The sequence below is a fragment of the Leptonychotes weddellii genome, chromosome 8 (genome assembly GCF_054177405.1).
Source record: "Leptonychotes weddellii isolate Sample4059 chromosome 8, ASM5417740v2, whole genome shotgun sequence".
In the NCBI taxonomy this organism is placed as follows: Eukaryota; Metazoa; Chordata; class Mammalia; order Carnivora; family Phocidae; genus Leptonychotes; species Leptonychotes weddellii.
Genome location: NC_138376.1, coordinates 60,978,484 through 60,996,379, shown reverse-complemented (window position 1 = coordinate 60,996,379; position 17,896 = coordinate 60,978,484). Strand labels below are relative to the sequence as shown.

Sequence of the window (17,896 nt, the reverse complement as noted above, 5' to 3'; positions counted from 1 at the left end):
ATTTCTTATTTTTTTGATAATAGCCATTCTAAAGGAGAAAGGTGATATATCATTGTGGTTTTGATTTGCATTTCCCTGATGATTAGTGATGTTGAACATTTTTTATGTACCTGTTGGGCATCTGTATGTCTTCTTTGGAAAATCTATGTAGATCTTTGGCCCATTTTTTTAATCAGATGGTTTATTTTTTTGCTCTTGAATTGTATGAATTCTTTGGATGTTTTATATAGGTTAGCCCTTTATTAGATGTATGATTTGCAAAAATTTTTCTCCCATTCTGTAGGTTGCTTTTTCATTGTTGATGGTTTCCTTTGCTGTCCAGAAGCTTTTTAATTTGATGTGGTACTACTTGTTTATTTTTGCTTTTGTTGCTTTTGATGTTGTTGTCAGATTAAAAAAATCATCTCCAAGACCTATATCAGGGAGCTTACTGCCTGTGTTTTCTTCTAGGAGTTTTATGGTTTCAGGTCTTACATTTAAGTCTTTAAACCATTTGAGTTAATTTTGGGGTATGGTTTAAGATAAGGGTCCAGTTTCATGCTTTTGCATCTGGCTGTCCAATTTTCCCAACACCATTTATTGAAGAGATTGTCCCCTTGCCATTGTATATTCTTGGTTCCTTTGTTATAAATCATATATGCATGGGTTTATTTCTGGGCTCTCTATTCTGTTCCATTGATCTAGGTGTTTCTTTGTATGCCAGTATCATACTGTTTTATTTACTACAGTTTTGTAATGTAGTTTGAAATCAGGGGGTGTGATGCTTCCACCTTTGTTCTACTTTCTCAAGATTGCTTTGGCTATTTGGGGTCTTTTGTGGTTTTAGGATTGTTTGTTCTATAAAGTATTTATGATCAATACCTTGGAGAAGAGAATTTACATAGAGTTTCTATTATAAAAGCTTTAAAATCTAACCATTATGAAATGGATTGACTAGTTATTTAAAATCCAGAGGACTAAAATAAAATAGAATAAAATCTAGAGTACAAAAATATTGAAAGAAAAATAATTAGGAGATGATAAATAAAAAGATGATGGAGAAATAGTCCATCTAGACCACTCTAGATATAAAATTTCTAATATATAGGTGGTTAGTTCTCTAACAGGAAGTAAAAAACCTGAAGAATAGTAGTTTATCAAATAGTTGACAAATTGTATTTCATTTCTCCAGATCTGAACAGGGCAAAGCAGACAGGGTAGCGTATTGGAAAAAAGGAAGTTAGAAGCTCTTATATGGTGGCTGAGTTTTCTATATTTTCCGACAGACTCTCTAATCAATATATTAGCATTTATTTATATTTTTTAGATATTTATTTTTGAATAGGTATTCATGCTCATGGTGAAGCATTCAAAAGTGGTTTGTAGTAAAATATAAGTAAGTATGCCTTCCATTTCTGTCTCCACTTATTGGTGCTCTTCTCCAGAGGAACCACTCTTAACCATTTTCTTATGTATTCTTTTAGACATCTTTCATGCATATTCAAGCACAAATGTGTAAATACATATACAATTTTTCCATAAATGGTATTATATATACATCTCATTTTAAAGGACATTGTACAATGTATCTTGCAGATTATTTCATATCAGAAAATATATAGCTGCTTCATTCTTTCTGATACATGAATAATATTCTGTTGCATGGACATAATTACTTCTAACTATTTAGTTTTTTTCCACGCTTTACTATTTAAAACAATGACTCATTGGATATTCTTGTACTTATGCCATTTCACACTGGATATGGTTTTCCAAGATAAATCCCTAGAAGTAAAATTGCTTGGGTCAGAAAAAAAGGTGTATTTTACATTTTTACAACTATACTAAATTGCTCTCCAAAGAGATTGTATGAGTTTATATGCACCAGCAATGGAGTAGAGTATGTATTTTCTTACAATCTTGTCAATACATAGTAACGTCAACCTTTTTGATCTCTGCTATTTTGATAGATAAAAAAATGGTATCTCATTATAGTTTTTTTAAAGTTTTTATTTTAATTCCAGTTAGTTAACATACAGTTTTATTTAAGTTTCACGTGTACAATGTAGTGATTCAACAATTCCATGAATCACCCTTTGCTCATCACAGACAAGTGCACTCCTTAATCCCCATCACTTATTTAACCCATCCCCTCTGCCACCTCCCCTCTGTTTGTTCTCTATAATTAGGAGTCTGTTTCTTGATTTGTCTCTCTCTTTTTTCCCTTTGCTCATTTGTTTTTTTCTTAAATTCCACACATGAGTGAAATCATACGGTATTCGTCTTTCTGTGACTGGCTTCAGCATTATATTCTCTAGCTCCATTCATGTTGTTGCATGGTATCTCATTATAATTTTAATTTACATTTCTTTTGAGTGAGGTGTGTCTCTTTTTAAAAATCTGTTTAAATTTCCTTTTTTTTTTTTTTTGAGAAATACCAAATTCTTTGAGTTTTATTCTGTTGGTCTCTTATTTGTAGAGACTATATGTTAAGGAAGCTTTTTCTCCTTTTTTGTCTTAAAATTTTTTTAATGTAGATTTTAAACTGATTAAATTTATTAATATTTTACAACTCTTGAATTTCAGATCATACTTAGAGAGGCCTTTTGTACTTTGAAATTATAAAAAAGAGTCTCCCATGCTCTCTTCTAGTGCTTTTATGGTATTATTTTTATGTTTGTCATTGACCCATCTGGAATTTATATTGGTGTAAGGTATAAAGTAAGTAAAGTTACTATTTTTTTTTTTTTCAGGTTGATACCTAGTTGTTTTGATACCTGGTATTTAATTATCATCTCCTCCTATGGTCCTATGGTGAAGGACTTTTCAGGCACAGAGAACATTATCACAGTGCCTGGCTCTTAGTAAAAACTGAATGATGAGAGGGTTGGTTTTTGTGGTGGTGGTGATGAAATGATTTTAGGGGGTAAAGGTTTGAGATGGGATTGCTATAAAGATGGTAGACTTAAGTGTGCTTATATCTTGTGGGGACATAGCTAGTAGAGTGTAAAAATACAAGAGAGAAGGAATGAAGCTTTTGGAAAGAAAGAGGTGGACTCCAGAGTACAGATACAGAGGTTAACTTTAAGCAGAATGGAAAAAAGGAGGTGAAGATGATTAGTATAGTTCTAGGATACTGTGGATGTGAAGGTGAAAAGTTGACATACTTTTATTTATCTTTTTGAAATAGGAATTAGGAGAACTTTATTTATTTTTAGGGGCACTTAAATATAGAGGTAGTTGTAAAGTACTTGAGGAGAACAAGAGGTAGATTTTGTATTTTTTACTTTCTCTTTCTTTCCCTTTTTTTTATAGGTCACCCTTGCAATTATGGATATTTAAAAGGATCAGACAGTGTGGAGGGGGAGTTCCCCTCCTCACTCCCCCTTGGTGCTTGACTCCAGGAATAATTTATAAACTGTGGAGAGTTTTTTTTTTTAATAGAGAACTTGCATTTGATATAAACTTTATAGAACTATTTATAATTTTTTGATTTATGTGCCAAAATAAATTGTACAAAGATATATAGTTTTATACTCTTGCCATTGAGGATTTAAATTATAATCCTAAACAGGTCATTTATTCTCTATAAATCTTTCTGAATAGCACCTTTTGTCCTGGCTTTTTCATTTTTAAAAATTAATCTTAACTGACTACTCCGAAGAACTAAACTAAGCAGTATAAAAACAATTAGGATGAATTCTTCCATCCCTGACTGCACATCAAAGTGTCGATCCCTGAAGCATGCTTTGGATGTCCTTTCTGTGGTAACAAAGGGGAATGAAAACCAGATTAAGGCCTTTCTCTCCAGTTATTGTTACAATGCTGCAACTATCAAAGATGCTTTTGGCAGAAATGCCCTCCACCTTGTTTCCTCCTGTGGAAAGAAAGGAGTGTTAGATTGGCTTATTGAGAAAGGAGTGGATCTACTGGTGAAAGACAAGGAATCAGGATGGACAGCTTTGCACAGAAGCATTTTTTATGGACATATTGATTGTGTTTGGTCTCTATTGAAGGTAAGTGTCATTTGTTTATTTAAAACTATTTGTTCTGGCATATGCTTTTCTTAGTCTTTTTCAGACACCCCATTTATTTTCCAAAGATTTGAGTTTGTTCTTATCAGTTGTTTGATATCTTTTACTATTGTAACTGACTCATCTTTAGAATTCAAATCCATATATATTTTAATTTAGACTTGTTATGATGTAGAATTTTAAACATATACCAAAGTTTACAATACATAATGGACTGTTGGCTAATTATGTGTTATATATATCCCCACTGCCTTTGTTTATCTCACACTATTTTGAAGTAAATCCCACACATTTTATCATTTAATCCGTTTAACCTATCTTTTAGTATTCTTAAGAAAAATGGTTTACTTTTCTTTAACTTTTATTAGCTACTTTAAAAGGGCACTAGTTATTGAAATACAACATTTAAGGACTGTTTTGGATAGTATGCTTATTTCTTGTTTGGCTAGGATAAAGTGTTTATAGTTGTAAAAATAGTAATTAGAATCAGTTTAATTTATTTGAAATTTCCCATCAAGTAGATTCAATCTAGGTTTGTTGTACTGTATAGTCAAATAATGAAATGTTTTGAGATATACCCCAATGTCATTTCACTAATGAATGCACATTAAAAACTCAGAATCAGAAGTCATGAGTTTTAAATTGAATTTTTTTTTTTTTTTTTTTTGTACAGGCATTTTATCATGTTTGTAGAGGACACAGAAAAGAACAAAACACTTCCTGTCCTCAAGGAACTTATGGTCACATTAGGGAGCTTATCTTCAGTGTCTTCATCTATTTTTGAGTTTAAAAAAGTTTACTAATAGTACTGTTAATTCCTCTTACATCTAAAACATTTGATTTAGATGGTTTAATTCTTTACTGTAATCTATTTTATACAGAAAGTTAGGTTGGTAAGAGTTAAAGCATCTTATCAGCTCTACTCTTACCCTTTCCCACATCTAAAACCTCAGCTTTTTTCCAGTTTCTGCTAGAAATTTGGATGACTCCAGTCCTATAAAGCTGGAGAGCATCCTTGGATTTTCTGTTGTCATAGGAGTTGACATTCAGGTGTCAGGATTTGGGGCTTCAGTTTGAAATAGGATCTGGTCTGAATTTTGGACCTTCCCTCCCTTTGGGGTTTCATTTCTCTTTAGAAATCCTCATTCTTTCCTCCTTGGATAAGAGAAGCCAGGAAATTTGTGCCTTCAGCCACCTTGCGCTTGGCTTGACTGTCTTTTATTATCATTGGAGCCCTATTGATCAATGATAGATATCTAACAGTGGATGCATTGCACTGATAAAATTTTCCCACAAAAACCTTTTCCTATCCATTTAGTATTCATGTCTCAACATGGTATATCCTTTTTTCTTTTGACCTTTCAACATCATTTAATTGGAAGAGCTGCAGTGATTGGAGTGTGCATGTCAGTTCCACTTCTGGACAACTGTAGCATATAAGGTATTATGACAACTATAGCCCTTAAGGTATTATGGTTGGCAGAGAGAGAGCATACACAAATACACATTTTATCTTTTTTTTTTTTTAAGATTTTATTTATTTATTTGACAGAGAGAGACACAGCGAGAGAGGGAACACAAGCAGGGGGACTGGGAGAGGGGGAAGCAGGCTTCCCACAGAGCGGGGAGCCTGATGTGGGCTTGATCCCAGCACCCTGGGATCATGACCCGAGCTGAAGGCAGACGCTTAACGACTGAGCCACCCAGGCGCCCCACAAATACACATTTTAAATAAATTGCATTTGATAACAACTTTATAGCTATAAGACTTTTTAATTGCCAAAACAAATTGTACAATAAATATACACCCGCACTGTCAGTTCCTGATTGCCAAAGATAAAAAAAACAAAAAACAAAAAAACAAAAACACAAAACCTCAGCAGAAACTACTTGTCTACCAAAAGCTGGAGGAGAGACAGCCTATCTTATGCATATCTTCTTTGGCTCCTTGGTTCCATGACAAGATGAGTGGCTGGCAAAGACTGTTTATGCTTGTAGTGTCCTGCTGTTTGTTATTGCTATGCCGTTGTTTTTTCATACTGGTGGTTTACTTACTATTCTGGAAAAACTTGCTTTAATTTTCTTCATTTATAAATAGAACTAACTTAATCATAAGATTGTATGGATTAAATGCTAAACTATTTGTAAAGTATTTGGAACAATTTTTTTTTTTTTTTTTTGAGTGCCTGATGTGTGCCAAGCACTAATCTAGGTCCTAGGGATATGTAATGGACACGACAGACAGAGTCCTTTTTTTTTGTTTGAGTTTTTATTTTAGTAGAAGGAGATAGACTGAAACCAAATAATTAAATAAACAAATAGGACAATAAATGTTGGTGTATTAGACTTCTTATTTCATAGAAACAGAAGCTAACTAAGGTTCCCTAAGCAAAAAGCTATTTTATTAGAGGGATATCAGATACCTCACAGAATAGAACGAGTCATGAATAAGAGTAATACAATTAATTGTCAAATCATAAATAAGATAAATCTCCTCAAACTAAAATAGAAGAGTTATAAACTAAGTAGAACTGATCTGAAGTATCTGCCACCTCCCTGCCCCAGGATAATTAGATAGCCGGACCAGTTTATTAAAACTATTCCTAGTTTATAATGTTAAAACCATGTCATTTGAATATAAGAGAATGCTTATTTTTTTGTTTTCTCTAGTTATGAGGGCATCTAGCCAGTGTATCCAACAGTATTATCAAAGCTTTGAAGAATAGGCTTGAAAGAAGGAGAGTAGAATACATCCTGTTTTACCCCACTGGAAATTATAGTCTCAAGATAGTCTTTTTTAAAAAATTTTTTTATGATGTTAATCACCATACATTACATCATTAGTTTTTGATGTAGTGTTCATGATTCATTGTTTGCGTATAACACCCAGTGCTCCATTCAGTACATGCCCTCTTTAATACCCATCACCAGGCTACACCAGGCTAACCCATCCCCCCACCGCCCTCCCCTCTAGAACCCTCAGTTTGACGAACCACAAGAGACTATGGACTCTGAGAATCAAGATAGTCTTTTGATTCTGACTTTTTTGGCAGTATACGGGCAGCAATAGTGAGAGAGCCATATTAAACTCATTCAATTTAGCTCATAACCAGTTTGGAAAAATTAGTGTATCAGATACTTCTCTTGAACCACTTCATATAATTTTGGCCTCATCCCTTATTCTAGCCAGTTGTGTACAGGCTTCTAGCAGCTTTGTATAGGTATAAATCTGCAGCTTGTTTCTAGCATCTACTGCTTGCCTCTTTTATGTCCCAAAGCTTGGCATTCATGCATGACCAGCCAAAAGTATAGGAGAGTTAAATCCCTTTTAGAGCAACTCTTTGCTAATGAAGAATGGGAACTGGGGGTAAACCTTTACCCCTTTTATTCCTCAACTGGAGAATTACTCTGTGATATATTGTATAAGGTTCCCAGAATTTCCTGGCAGGATCGTGCACAAGCCTTAGCAATGGCCTACTTGATAACACATCCTTGTATTGGTTTTTCCTCCTTTTATTTACTCTTCTGGTCCTCACTTTCTAGGATCTCTTCCCAAGGAAATTACCTGCATGCCAGTCTTTATCTTATGCTTTGCTTTGGAGGAAGATAGTCAAAGCAAACAAAAACAGTTCTCTGTATTTGCAGACAGACCTATCCAGTAGTGTCATTAGTGGTTTGTAGTGGAATAGCTGTGTCTGAAGTGCATCTGCTCCTTGTTGTGGAGCATTCTCATGAAATGCTCAGGTTTATAAGCCTGGTAATACTTAGATGCTATTTAACAAGGTAATGACTTTACTATTTTGGGGATATGTAAAGAGTTGATCTTTAAATAAATAGGATAGACTACACACTGGTCCTGCAACCTTAGACTTTAAGATGAGTATATTAGAAAATGTCAGAGTCTACCGTATCTAGGGAGTTCTAATGGCCAAACAAATGTAGTCTTACGCAGTTGGGGCTACTTAGGATGATGCAAATATATGTGGTCTTACTTAATAGGGTCCAGTTGGTAAAGTTTAGGAAAATTTATAATTTATAAAAAATAAAAAAATTATAAAAAATTTATAAAACTGGCAAAATAAACTCTCTAGGGATCTCGGTTTCTGGGATCCCATTTGTCACCTTCATAGCTTGGAGCACTTTGTCCTGGAATCTGCCTTCATTTCTCTTAAAAGGTTAAACTCCTGGCTTCTCACATGGATTTATTATATCTAATTTTTTTAAAGTATTAGGTAACATATGATTTTAAATTTATCAAAATCTTAGATCACTTTTTTTTTTTTTTTTTTTTTTTTACTGGTTAGCTCGTTTGAGTATTTTTTGCTCATTGACAATTCTTGTGAAATCAAGTATTATAACCATCTGGAACATAATGAACTTAGAATTGGTTTTAGTTTGTTAGGAATCCATTGTTACAAGGTAAGAGGAGATTCTTCTTTCCTAAGTAACCTAAAACAGAGGATTCCAACATGTCACAGAGTTTAATAACTTCATAGTTCTCTGCCTGTAACTACCCAAGTGAACTGTGTACAGACAGGCAGTGATGACTTGCACAGATTAAAATAGAGGTAAGTCTAATTATTGAATGTCATATTAAACTATCAGCAAATACAAGAAGTTATTCTTTTTTTTAATTTAATTTTATTATGTTATCTTAATCACCATACATTACATCATTAGTTTTTGATGTAGTGTTCCATGATTCATTGTTTGCATATAACACCCAGTGCTCCATGCAGAACGTGCCCTCTTTAATACCATCACAGGCTAACCCATCCCCCCACCCCCCTCCCCTCTAGAACCCTCAGTTTGTTTCTTAGAGTCCATAGTCTCTCATGGTTCGTCTCCCCATCCGATTTCCCTCCTTCATTTTTCCCTTCCTACTATCTTCATTTTTTTTTTTTTTTAAAGCATATAATGTATTATTTGTTTCAGAGGTACAGGTCTGTGATTCATCAGTCTTACGCAATTCACAGTGCTCACCATAGCACATACCCTCCTCACTGTCACCCAGCCACCCCATCCCTCCCCACCACTCCAGCAACCCTCAGTTTGTCTCCTGAGATTAAGAATTCCTCATATTAGTGAGATCATATGATACATTTCTTTCTCTGATTGACTTATTTCACTTAGCATAATACCCTCTAGTTCCATCCACCCGTTGCAAATGGCAAGATTTCACTTTTTTTTGATGGCTGCATAATATTCCATCATATATATTATACCACATCTTCTTTATCCATTCATCTGTCGATGGACATCTTGGCTCTTTCCATAGTTTGGTTATAGTGGACACTCCTGCTATAAACATTGGGGTGCATGTACCCCTTTGGATCACTACATTTGTATCTTTGGGGTAAATACCCAGTAGTGCAATTGCTGGGTCGTAGGGTAGCTCTATTTTCAACTTTTTGAGGAACCGCCATACTGTTTTCCAGAGTGGCTGCACCAGCTTGCATTCTCACCAACAGTGTAGGAGGGTTCCCCTTTCTCCGCATCCCGCCAACATCTGTTGTTTCCTGACTTGTTAATTTTAGCCATTCTGACTGGTGTGAGGTACCAAAAGTTATTCTTGAAAAGGAGAACGTTTTATATTTAAAAACTGTAGTTAAGTAATAACAATATGAATTGAACATTGCTCTCTGTCCCTCCTGCCCCCCTTCCATTATATTTTAAAAGATAGAAAAGTATGGTGATAGGGATAGGGTGTCTAACTGCCTTAAATAAGTGGGACAGAAAATATTCTGTTTCATGTTTGATTTTGAACTGTGAAGATAGAAAGATTACTTTAAATTCATCCCTAAAACACATACACACACATTCTCAGGTTTTTTAAGGATACTGTTATTTATATGTGATTTATAAGAAGCCATAACTAAACAGTGCTATAAAAAATTTAAGTACAAAGATGAAAACTTATATCACACAAATAGAAATAAAGAACTGTAATTGTCTTTAATGTAAATACTGGATATAACAAAGTTCAAGGCAAGAAGAGATGGGCCCTACGTGATCACATTATATTTATAAATACTAAATTCTAATATAAGTACTGCTGTGCCATTACCTTGAAGTTCTTATAGCCCTTAACTGAACTAGACATGGAGCATGGCTTTTTAAATACGTAAAGTGTAGTGCACGCACAGGCACAGACAGACCCAGAGCTAGGTCCTTCTAGGCAGCCAGACTTGCCTTACCGTAGAAAATTTTCACATCTAGTTCATTTTGATTTTAAATGTTACTTATTTTATTTCCTCAGGTTTTCTGGTTCTTATTTTAAGAATTAGATATTTGATTTTTCTTAATTCTCTTGTGTGTGTGGAAAAAAATGTGGTGGGCATAGGAGGTAACTTGAAGACTTTTTTCGTATTTTTTTTTTTTTTTTTTTTTAGCATGGTGTTAGTCTGTATATTCAAGACAAAGAAGGCTTGTCAGCTTTGGATCTTGTAATGAAGGATAGACCAACTCATGTAGTATTCAAAACTACTGGTAAGAAAATTCCATAAATATATTCCATTAAAGTACAGCTTAGAAAATTTTAATGAAACTTTGTTCTTATTAAAATACCTGAGAAAATTGATTTGTGTGTGGATATCTGCAAAGAACTTTTACCTTGGTGTGTGTTACCTTATAATTTTGGGTTTTTATTCAGAACACTGGTTTATTTTGCATTTTCAATTTCAATCTATACTATGTAAGAGTAAAAACACACCCTAAGTGGGAAGACAGAACTGTAACTACTGTAAAGTAATTAATGTGTGTCCAGAAATTAACATCAATACTTGAGGTAGAGGGGGAAAGGAAGTGATTCTTCTACCCTCACATCCTTCTGATTTTACTTATTTCTCTAATTTGTTTGCCTTTGAACTTGGAAAATGGAAATTGGTGGAAAAGGAGAAGAGTTTTAAATGGGGCCACTCTATAATTTGCATTTAAGTAGTGAGCAAGCTAAGTAAGGACACATTTTTCATTTTTATTTCTACTTTGGATACTGTATTGCAAGTTATAGTTATAATTCCATTCAGGGAATTTATATGCCTTCCAAAATAAAAATGAAGACTTAGATCATAACTTAGCTGTGATTAAGTTTTATCCCACTTTAAAATAGTTATTACCCTGATCACGAGTGTGATTTTTGCGTCTATAAGGAGCAAACTGTTGAAGTTAATGTTTCTGTAGGAACAGTAACTAATATCACATTTGTTTCATCTAGAACCCTTATATGTATGTATATAATATATAAATAATATTACTATATATATTATGTATCTCTTAGTAACATTCTGTATTTAAATAACTATAATTATTGTTTTCATGGAAACTAAGTGGATACGGCAGGTGGTATTTTACTCATTTGGCAGTTAAACTAGCTGCTAACGAAACAAGAAACAAGTGTTAGATTCCTAACATTGAGATAGCCCTGTGCTGATTTGGATTTTCTGGTTTCTGTTCCTAGAATTAGATAATATGTTAATAGTTTCATAATGTAAAAGATAATGTTGATATCATCTTTCTAAATATGCTGGTTAAATTAGTTCCTGTAAAGAGTCTGTGTTTGAGGTAAACTGATTAGTATATATATAATTGAATTCAACTGATATTTGTTTTAAAATATAAGAGTATAAAAATTAATTTACATTTTAGATCCTACAGATGTCTACACTTGGGGAGATAATACGAATTTCACCCTGGGTCATGGAAGCCAGAATAGCAAACATCATCCAGAGTTGGTGGATCTGTTCTCCCGGAGTGGGGTTTATATCAAGCAGGTATTTTGAAGTACAGTCTGAGTACTTTTAGAGATTAAAAAGAACTTTTGTGTTTGATAGTTTATCTTTTCATGTGGATTATGTTAACTTTGTTGAAGGGATAATAACACTTAGAAATCAACAGAACTTCACGAATTCTATTTTAGATTTTGTGTTAGCTTTAATCATATTTACATTGTGTTAAATACCATAAAACTATGAGATGTTTGTGCAAGCAGTGTTAGAAATTAGAAAGCCCTATAGAGATACTACTTTTAAAGGTAGAGCTTGTATACATTTTCTAGCATTTGTTTTCATTTCACAAAAATTAGAGTTCTTCATATTGTTTCTCAAGTGAATTTGTTGTTGAAACTCAGTGTTACTAGTTTTAGGTGAGCGAACCTGAGTTCTTAAATATAAGTAATTATAAAATTCTAGTTGGTACAATTGAAAAGTTTTGGTCTTTGGTCTTAGTTCATTATGTTGGATGATGTCTTCCACTTCCATAGATTTTGCTACTGTTGACATACTCATCTTTTTCCATAATGCAGTGTGTGTGCGTGTGTGTGTGTGTGTGTTCATCTGAGCTTAACTAGGTCCTTAGAGTCCTTAAAATGCTCTTCCACCCATTAGCAGCCACTAACGATTGATCACAGTTGGGGCACTTACTTAGAAAAGATTCCTGTTTTCCTTCTCTGAGTTAATCCATGATCTAGTCAACTTTCATGAGCTGAGCTTTTTCAGGAGCAAGGATTTTTAAACAAAAGTGAAAGAATAAATGGTAGCATTGGTAAACCAGAGACCTATTATACCTTCTGGTCCTCAGATATATGTGCTGTAGAGGAAATGAGCATTTTCATCCTTGGTTAGGATGAAATAGTACACTTATGGAGAAAGCTACACTTAAGGCAAGGAAGTGAGAATATTTTGTGAAGAGATTAAGGGTATAAGGAATTTTATTTACCACAGAATGAGGGTTGAAGCAAGCACTGTGGATAGGTTAGGAAAGAAAACTGTAAATAACATTTGGAAAAGAGAAGGCAAGTTTTATGGGAATATTTACTGAGCACCAGTTATATAGAGAGCCCCATTAGTCACTGAAATGGGCTGATTCTATACTGCTATGCGGAAGAAATTATTAATCTCAGCATAATATGTTCCAGAGAATTAAGATGAAAAGGCATAATCACTTATCTCCTTAAAAAATTGAGGTTTTAAGGTTGTAACACTTAAACTCTGCTATTGGTTGTTGAATATAAGTCAAATTATAGAATGGCATTCTAATATTGAATATAAAATTGAACAAAATGTATTATTTCTGGTTTCAAAAAATGATTTTTCCTTTACAGATTCTAAGTTTGTATTACAAATATGAATACAATTTTGGGTTTTATTTTTAGGTATTTGTGGTATAGTTAAATGAGATAATGACTTTTTATATTACTTATGATAAGTATATGTAGTCACAGAACTTACCAAGTAGTTAAAGGATATGTGTAAGTAGAGCTTGTAATTCAGCTTCTAATTTTGTTTTCCATAAGAACTTGTCTTTCTGGAAAATAATTCTGAGATTTCTTTATTTCGTAATCATTTTTTATATTCAAAGTTAGAAATATTTATAGATGACATAAGAAATGTAAATGTACATTTTTTTAAAAGTAAGAAAAAAGGATTTTTAAATAGTATTAAGATAAAATTAATATACTGAATATTAGATGCTTTGAAAAATAGCAGTGTGGTGTAGAGGTTAAGTATGTACGTACATGCAAACAGGCATACTTTGATTTATTGCACTTCCCTTTATTGGACTTCATAGACACTGTATTTATTACAAATTGAAGGTTTATGTCAGTCCTGCACTGAGTAGGTATTTCATTGCCATTTTTCCAATAGGATTTCCTTACTTTGTAACTCTGTAATTCTCTCAATATTTCAAACTTTTTCATTAGTATTATATAGTTGACCCTTGAAGAAAATGGGGTTTGGGGCACTTGACCCCTCCATGCAGTCAAAAATCCTTGCATAACTTCTGACTCTCCAAAAAATTAACTACTGTTGACTGGAAGTCTTACTGAGAACATAGTCAATTAGCACATACTTATGTGCATTATACACTGTATTCTTAGAATAAGGTAAACCAGAGAAAAGAAAATGTTATTAAGAAAGTTATAGAGAAAAGAGAATACATTTAAAGTACTATACTGTATTTACTGGAAAAAATCTGCATATAAGTGGATGCGCACTGAAGTTCAAACACGTGTTTCTCAGGAGTTAACTGTTTCTTCTGGTGATCTGTGATCAGTGATCTTTGATATTACTATTGTAATTGTTTTTGGGTACCACAAACTACATCCATATAAGATGGTGAACTTAACTGATGAATGTGTGTGTTCTCACTGCTCCACTGGCCATTGTTCCCCTATCTCTCTACCTCTTCTTGGGCCTCCTTAATTCCCTGAGACACAAATTATTGAAATTAGGCCTGTTAAGAACTCTGAAATGGCCTCTAAGTGTTTAAGTGAAAGGAAGAGTTGAATGCCTCCTCATTTTAAATTAAAAGCTAAAAATGATTAAGCCTAGTGAGAAAGGTAGAGATAGGCCAAACACTAGGTCTTTTGAACCAAAGAGTTAGCTAAGTTGTGAATTCAAAGGAAATGTTCTTGAAGGAAATGAAAGTGCTACTCCAGTGAACACACAAATGGTAAGAAGGTGAAACAGCCTTATTACTGGTATAGAGAAAGTCTTAGCGGTCTGGATAGAAGATCCAACCAACCACAACATTCCCTTCAGCCAAAACGTAATCCAGAGCAAGGCCCTAACTCTCTTCGATTCCATGAAGGCTGAGAGAGGTGAGGAAGTTGCAGAAAAGTTTGATGCTAGCAGAGGTTGGTTGGCTCATGAATTTTAAGGGAAGAAGCGGTCTCTGGAACATCAACGTGAAGGTGAAGCAACAGGTGCTGATGTGGAAGCTGCCGCAAGTTATCCCAAAGATCTAGCTAAGATCATTAATGTAGGCGGCTACACTAAACAAGATTTTCAATGTAGACAAACAGCTTTCTATTGGGAGAAGTCAGTGAGTGGCTTCAAGGCTTCAAAGGACAGGCTGACTGTCTTGTTAGGGCTTAATGCAGTTGGTAACTTGAAGCTGAAGCCAGTGTTCATTCACTTAACCAAACTAAAAATCCTAGGGTTCTTAAGAATAATGCTAAATCTCCTCTGCCTGTGCTCTAAAACTGGAACAACACCTGGATGACAGCACATCTGTTTACTGCATGGTTTACTGAATATATGTTTTAAGCCCACTGTTGAGACCTAGTGCTCAGAAAAATTGATTCTTTCAAAATGTTACTGCTCATTGATAATGCACCTGGTCACCCAAGAGCTTTGATAGACAGGTACAATGAAATTCATGTTATTTTCATGCCTGCTAACACAACATTTATTTTGTGGGCCATGGATCAAGGAGTCATTTTGACTTTCAAGTCTTATTATTTAAGAAATACATTTCATATGGCTATAGTTGTCATAGGTAGTGATTCCTCTTATGGATCTGGGCAAAATAAATTGAAAATCTTCTGGAAGGGATTCACCATTCCAGATGCCATGAACATTCATGATTCATGGAAAGAGGTCAAAATAGCAACATTAACAGGAGTTTAGAAGAAGTCGATTCCAGAGGAGCAAGATGGCAGAGGAGTAGGAGACCTAAATTTCATCTGGTCCCAGGAATTCAGCTAGATAGGAATCAAACCATGCTAAACACCTATGAACTCAACAGGAGATCGAAGAAAAGAATAGCGGCAACTCTGAACAGAAAAGCGACCACTTTCTGGAAGCAGGGACCCAACAAGCGGCATATCAGGGGAGACTCCCCTTCCTGCCCCGGGAGGAGGGGCGTGGGAGCGCACCACAGGAATCTGCTGGGTTTGGAGACCATACAGGGTCGTGAGCCAGAGATAGAAATGCTCGGTCACAGACCTGGTGAGCATGGAGTGCGGCCGGAGACTGGGGAGACGGGAGTGATTGCTTTTCTCTGGGGGGCGCACTGAGGAGTAGGGCCCCGAGTTCTTGGCTCCTCCAGGGTGGAGATTGGGAGGCCGCCATTTTCATTCTCTTCTTCCAAAGCTGTACGGAAAGCTTGTAGGGAACAAAAGCTCCCGAGAGCAAACCCGAGCAGATTACTTAGCCCACCCCAACAAGGGCGGGGCAATTCTGCCTCCGGCAAAGACATTTGAGAACCAGTGCAACAGGCCTCTCCCCCAGAAGATCAGCAGGAATAGCCAGCCAAGACCAAGTTTACCGATCAATGAGAACTGCAGAACTCCAGCACTAGGGGAATACTGCACATAGAATTCATGGCTTTTTCCCATGATTCTTTAGTCCTTCAAAGATAATTTTTTAAATTTTCTTTTTCTTTTTTTTTTTTTGAATTTTTCTTTTTCCCTTTTTCAGCCAACATCTTACCCCTTTTTTAAAAATTCTTTTTTATTTTCCATTTCTAGAGTCATATTTTATCCCTTCATAGTAGTTAACCTTATTTTTGGTATATATATATTATATATATATATATATATATAATATATATAAGTTATTCTCTCTTTAAAATTTTGGGATACAGTTTCTTCCAACAGACCAAAATATACCCTAAATCACTAGTGTATGGCTTTGTTCTAGTCTCCTGCCTGATCACATTCTCTTCCTTTTTTTTCTTAAATCCACTTCTTTATTTTTTCAACCAATTTCTTATCTATTCCTTTTGTAAAGTCTTTTATAATTTTCATCTTTACAGTCATATTCCATCCCTTCATCATATTTACCCTTATTTTCGTACATATATAAGTTTTTCTTTCTTTAAAATTTTGGGAGGCACTTTCTGCTAACAGACCAAAATACGCCCAAAATCTAGTGTGTGGCACTGATCTATGCACCAGCCTGATCATATTTGATCATATTCTTTTTGTTTGTTTGTTTTTTTAACTTTTTCTTTTTCTTTTTTTCTTTTTTCTTTCTTTCCTCCCCCCCGGTTTCAGGTCTCTTCTGATTTGTTTAGTGTATATTTTTCAGGGGCCGTTGTTACCCTGTTAATATTTTGTTCTCTCATTCATCTATTCTCCTCTGGACAAAATGACGAGATGGGAAAAATCACCTCAAAAAAAAGAATGAGGCAGTACCGACTGCCAGGGACCTAATCAATATGGACGTTAGTAAGATGTCGGAACTAGAGTTCAGAATGACAATTTTAAAGATACTAGCTGGGCTTGAAAAAAGCATGGAAGATATTAGAGAAACCTTTGCTGGAGAAATAAAAGAACTAATCTAACCAAGCTGAAATCAAAAAGGCTACTAAGGAGGTGCAATAAAAAATGGAGGCTCCAACTGCTACGATAAATGAGGCAGAAGAGAGAATTAGTGATATGGAAGACCAAATGATGGAAAATAAAGAAGCTGAGAAAAAGAGAGATAAACAACTACTGGACCATGAGGGCAGAATTCGAGAGATGAGTGATATCATCAGACGAAACAACATTAGAATAATTGGGATTCCAGAAGAAGAAGAAAGAGAAGGGCATAAGGTATATTGGAGCAGATTATAGCAGAGAACTTCCCTAATTTGGGGAAGGAAACAGGCATCAAAATCCAGGAGGCACAGATCACCCCCCTCAAAATCAATAAAAGTAGGTCACCAACCCGACATCTAGTAGTAAAACTTACGAGTCTCAGAGACAAAGAGAAAATCCTGAAAGCAGCTCGGGAGAAGAGATATGTAACCTACAATGGTAGAAACATTAGATTGGCAACAGACCTATCCACAGAGACCTGGCAGGCCAGAAAGGACTGGCATGATATATTCAGAGCACTAAATGAGAAAAATATGCAACCAAGAATACTATAACCAGCTAGGCTGTCATTGAAAATAGAAGGAGAGAGAAAAAACTACCAGGACAAACAAAAACTAAAGGAATTTGCAAACACGAAACCAGCCCTACAAGAAATACTGAAAGGGGTCCTCTAAGCAAAGAGAGAGCCTAAGAGTAACATGAACCAGAAAGGAACACAGACAGTATACAGTAATAGTCACCTAACAGGCAATACAATGGCACTAAATTCATATCTTTCAATAGTTACCCTGAATGT

General features: G+C 34.8%; 1 protein-coding gene across 6 annotated transcripts in view; it reads left to right on the top strand.

The window, feature by feature from the left end:
- Positions 1–17,896, top strand: part of IBTK (inhibitor of Bruton tyrosine kinase) — a 208,417-nt gene that overhangs the window by 113,769 nt on the left and 76,752 nt on the right. For 3 of the 6 annotated variants that reach the window (XM_081828588.1, XM_081828586.1, XM_081828587.1), the window contains 3 exons: positions 3,295–3,995; positions 10,406–10,502; positions 11,658–11,782. In XM_081828588.1, coding sequence (XP_081684714.1) covers positions 3,675–3,995; positions 10,406–10,502; positions 11,658–11,782 — 543 coding nt within the window. In that variant the 5' untranslated portion in view covers positions 3,295–3,674. Of the gene's footprint in view, positions 1–3,294; positions 3,996–5,395; positions 5,455–8,302; positions 8,582–10,403; positions 10,503–11,657; positions 11,783–17,896 lie in introns of those variants that run through there. The other 3 variants (XM_081828590.1, XM_081828591.1, XM_081828589.1) reach the window with 3 other exon arrangements.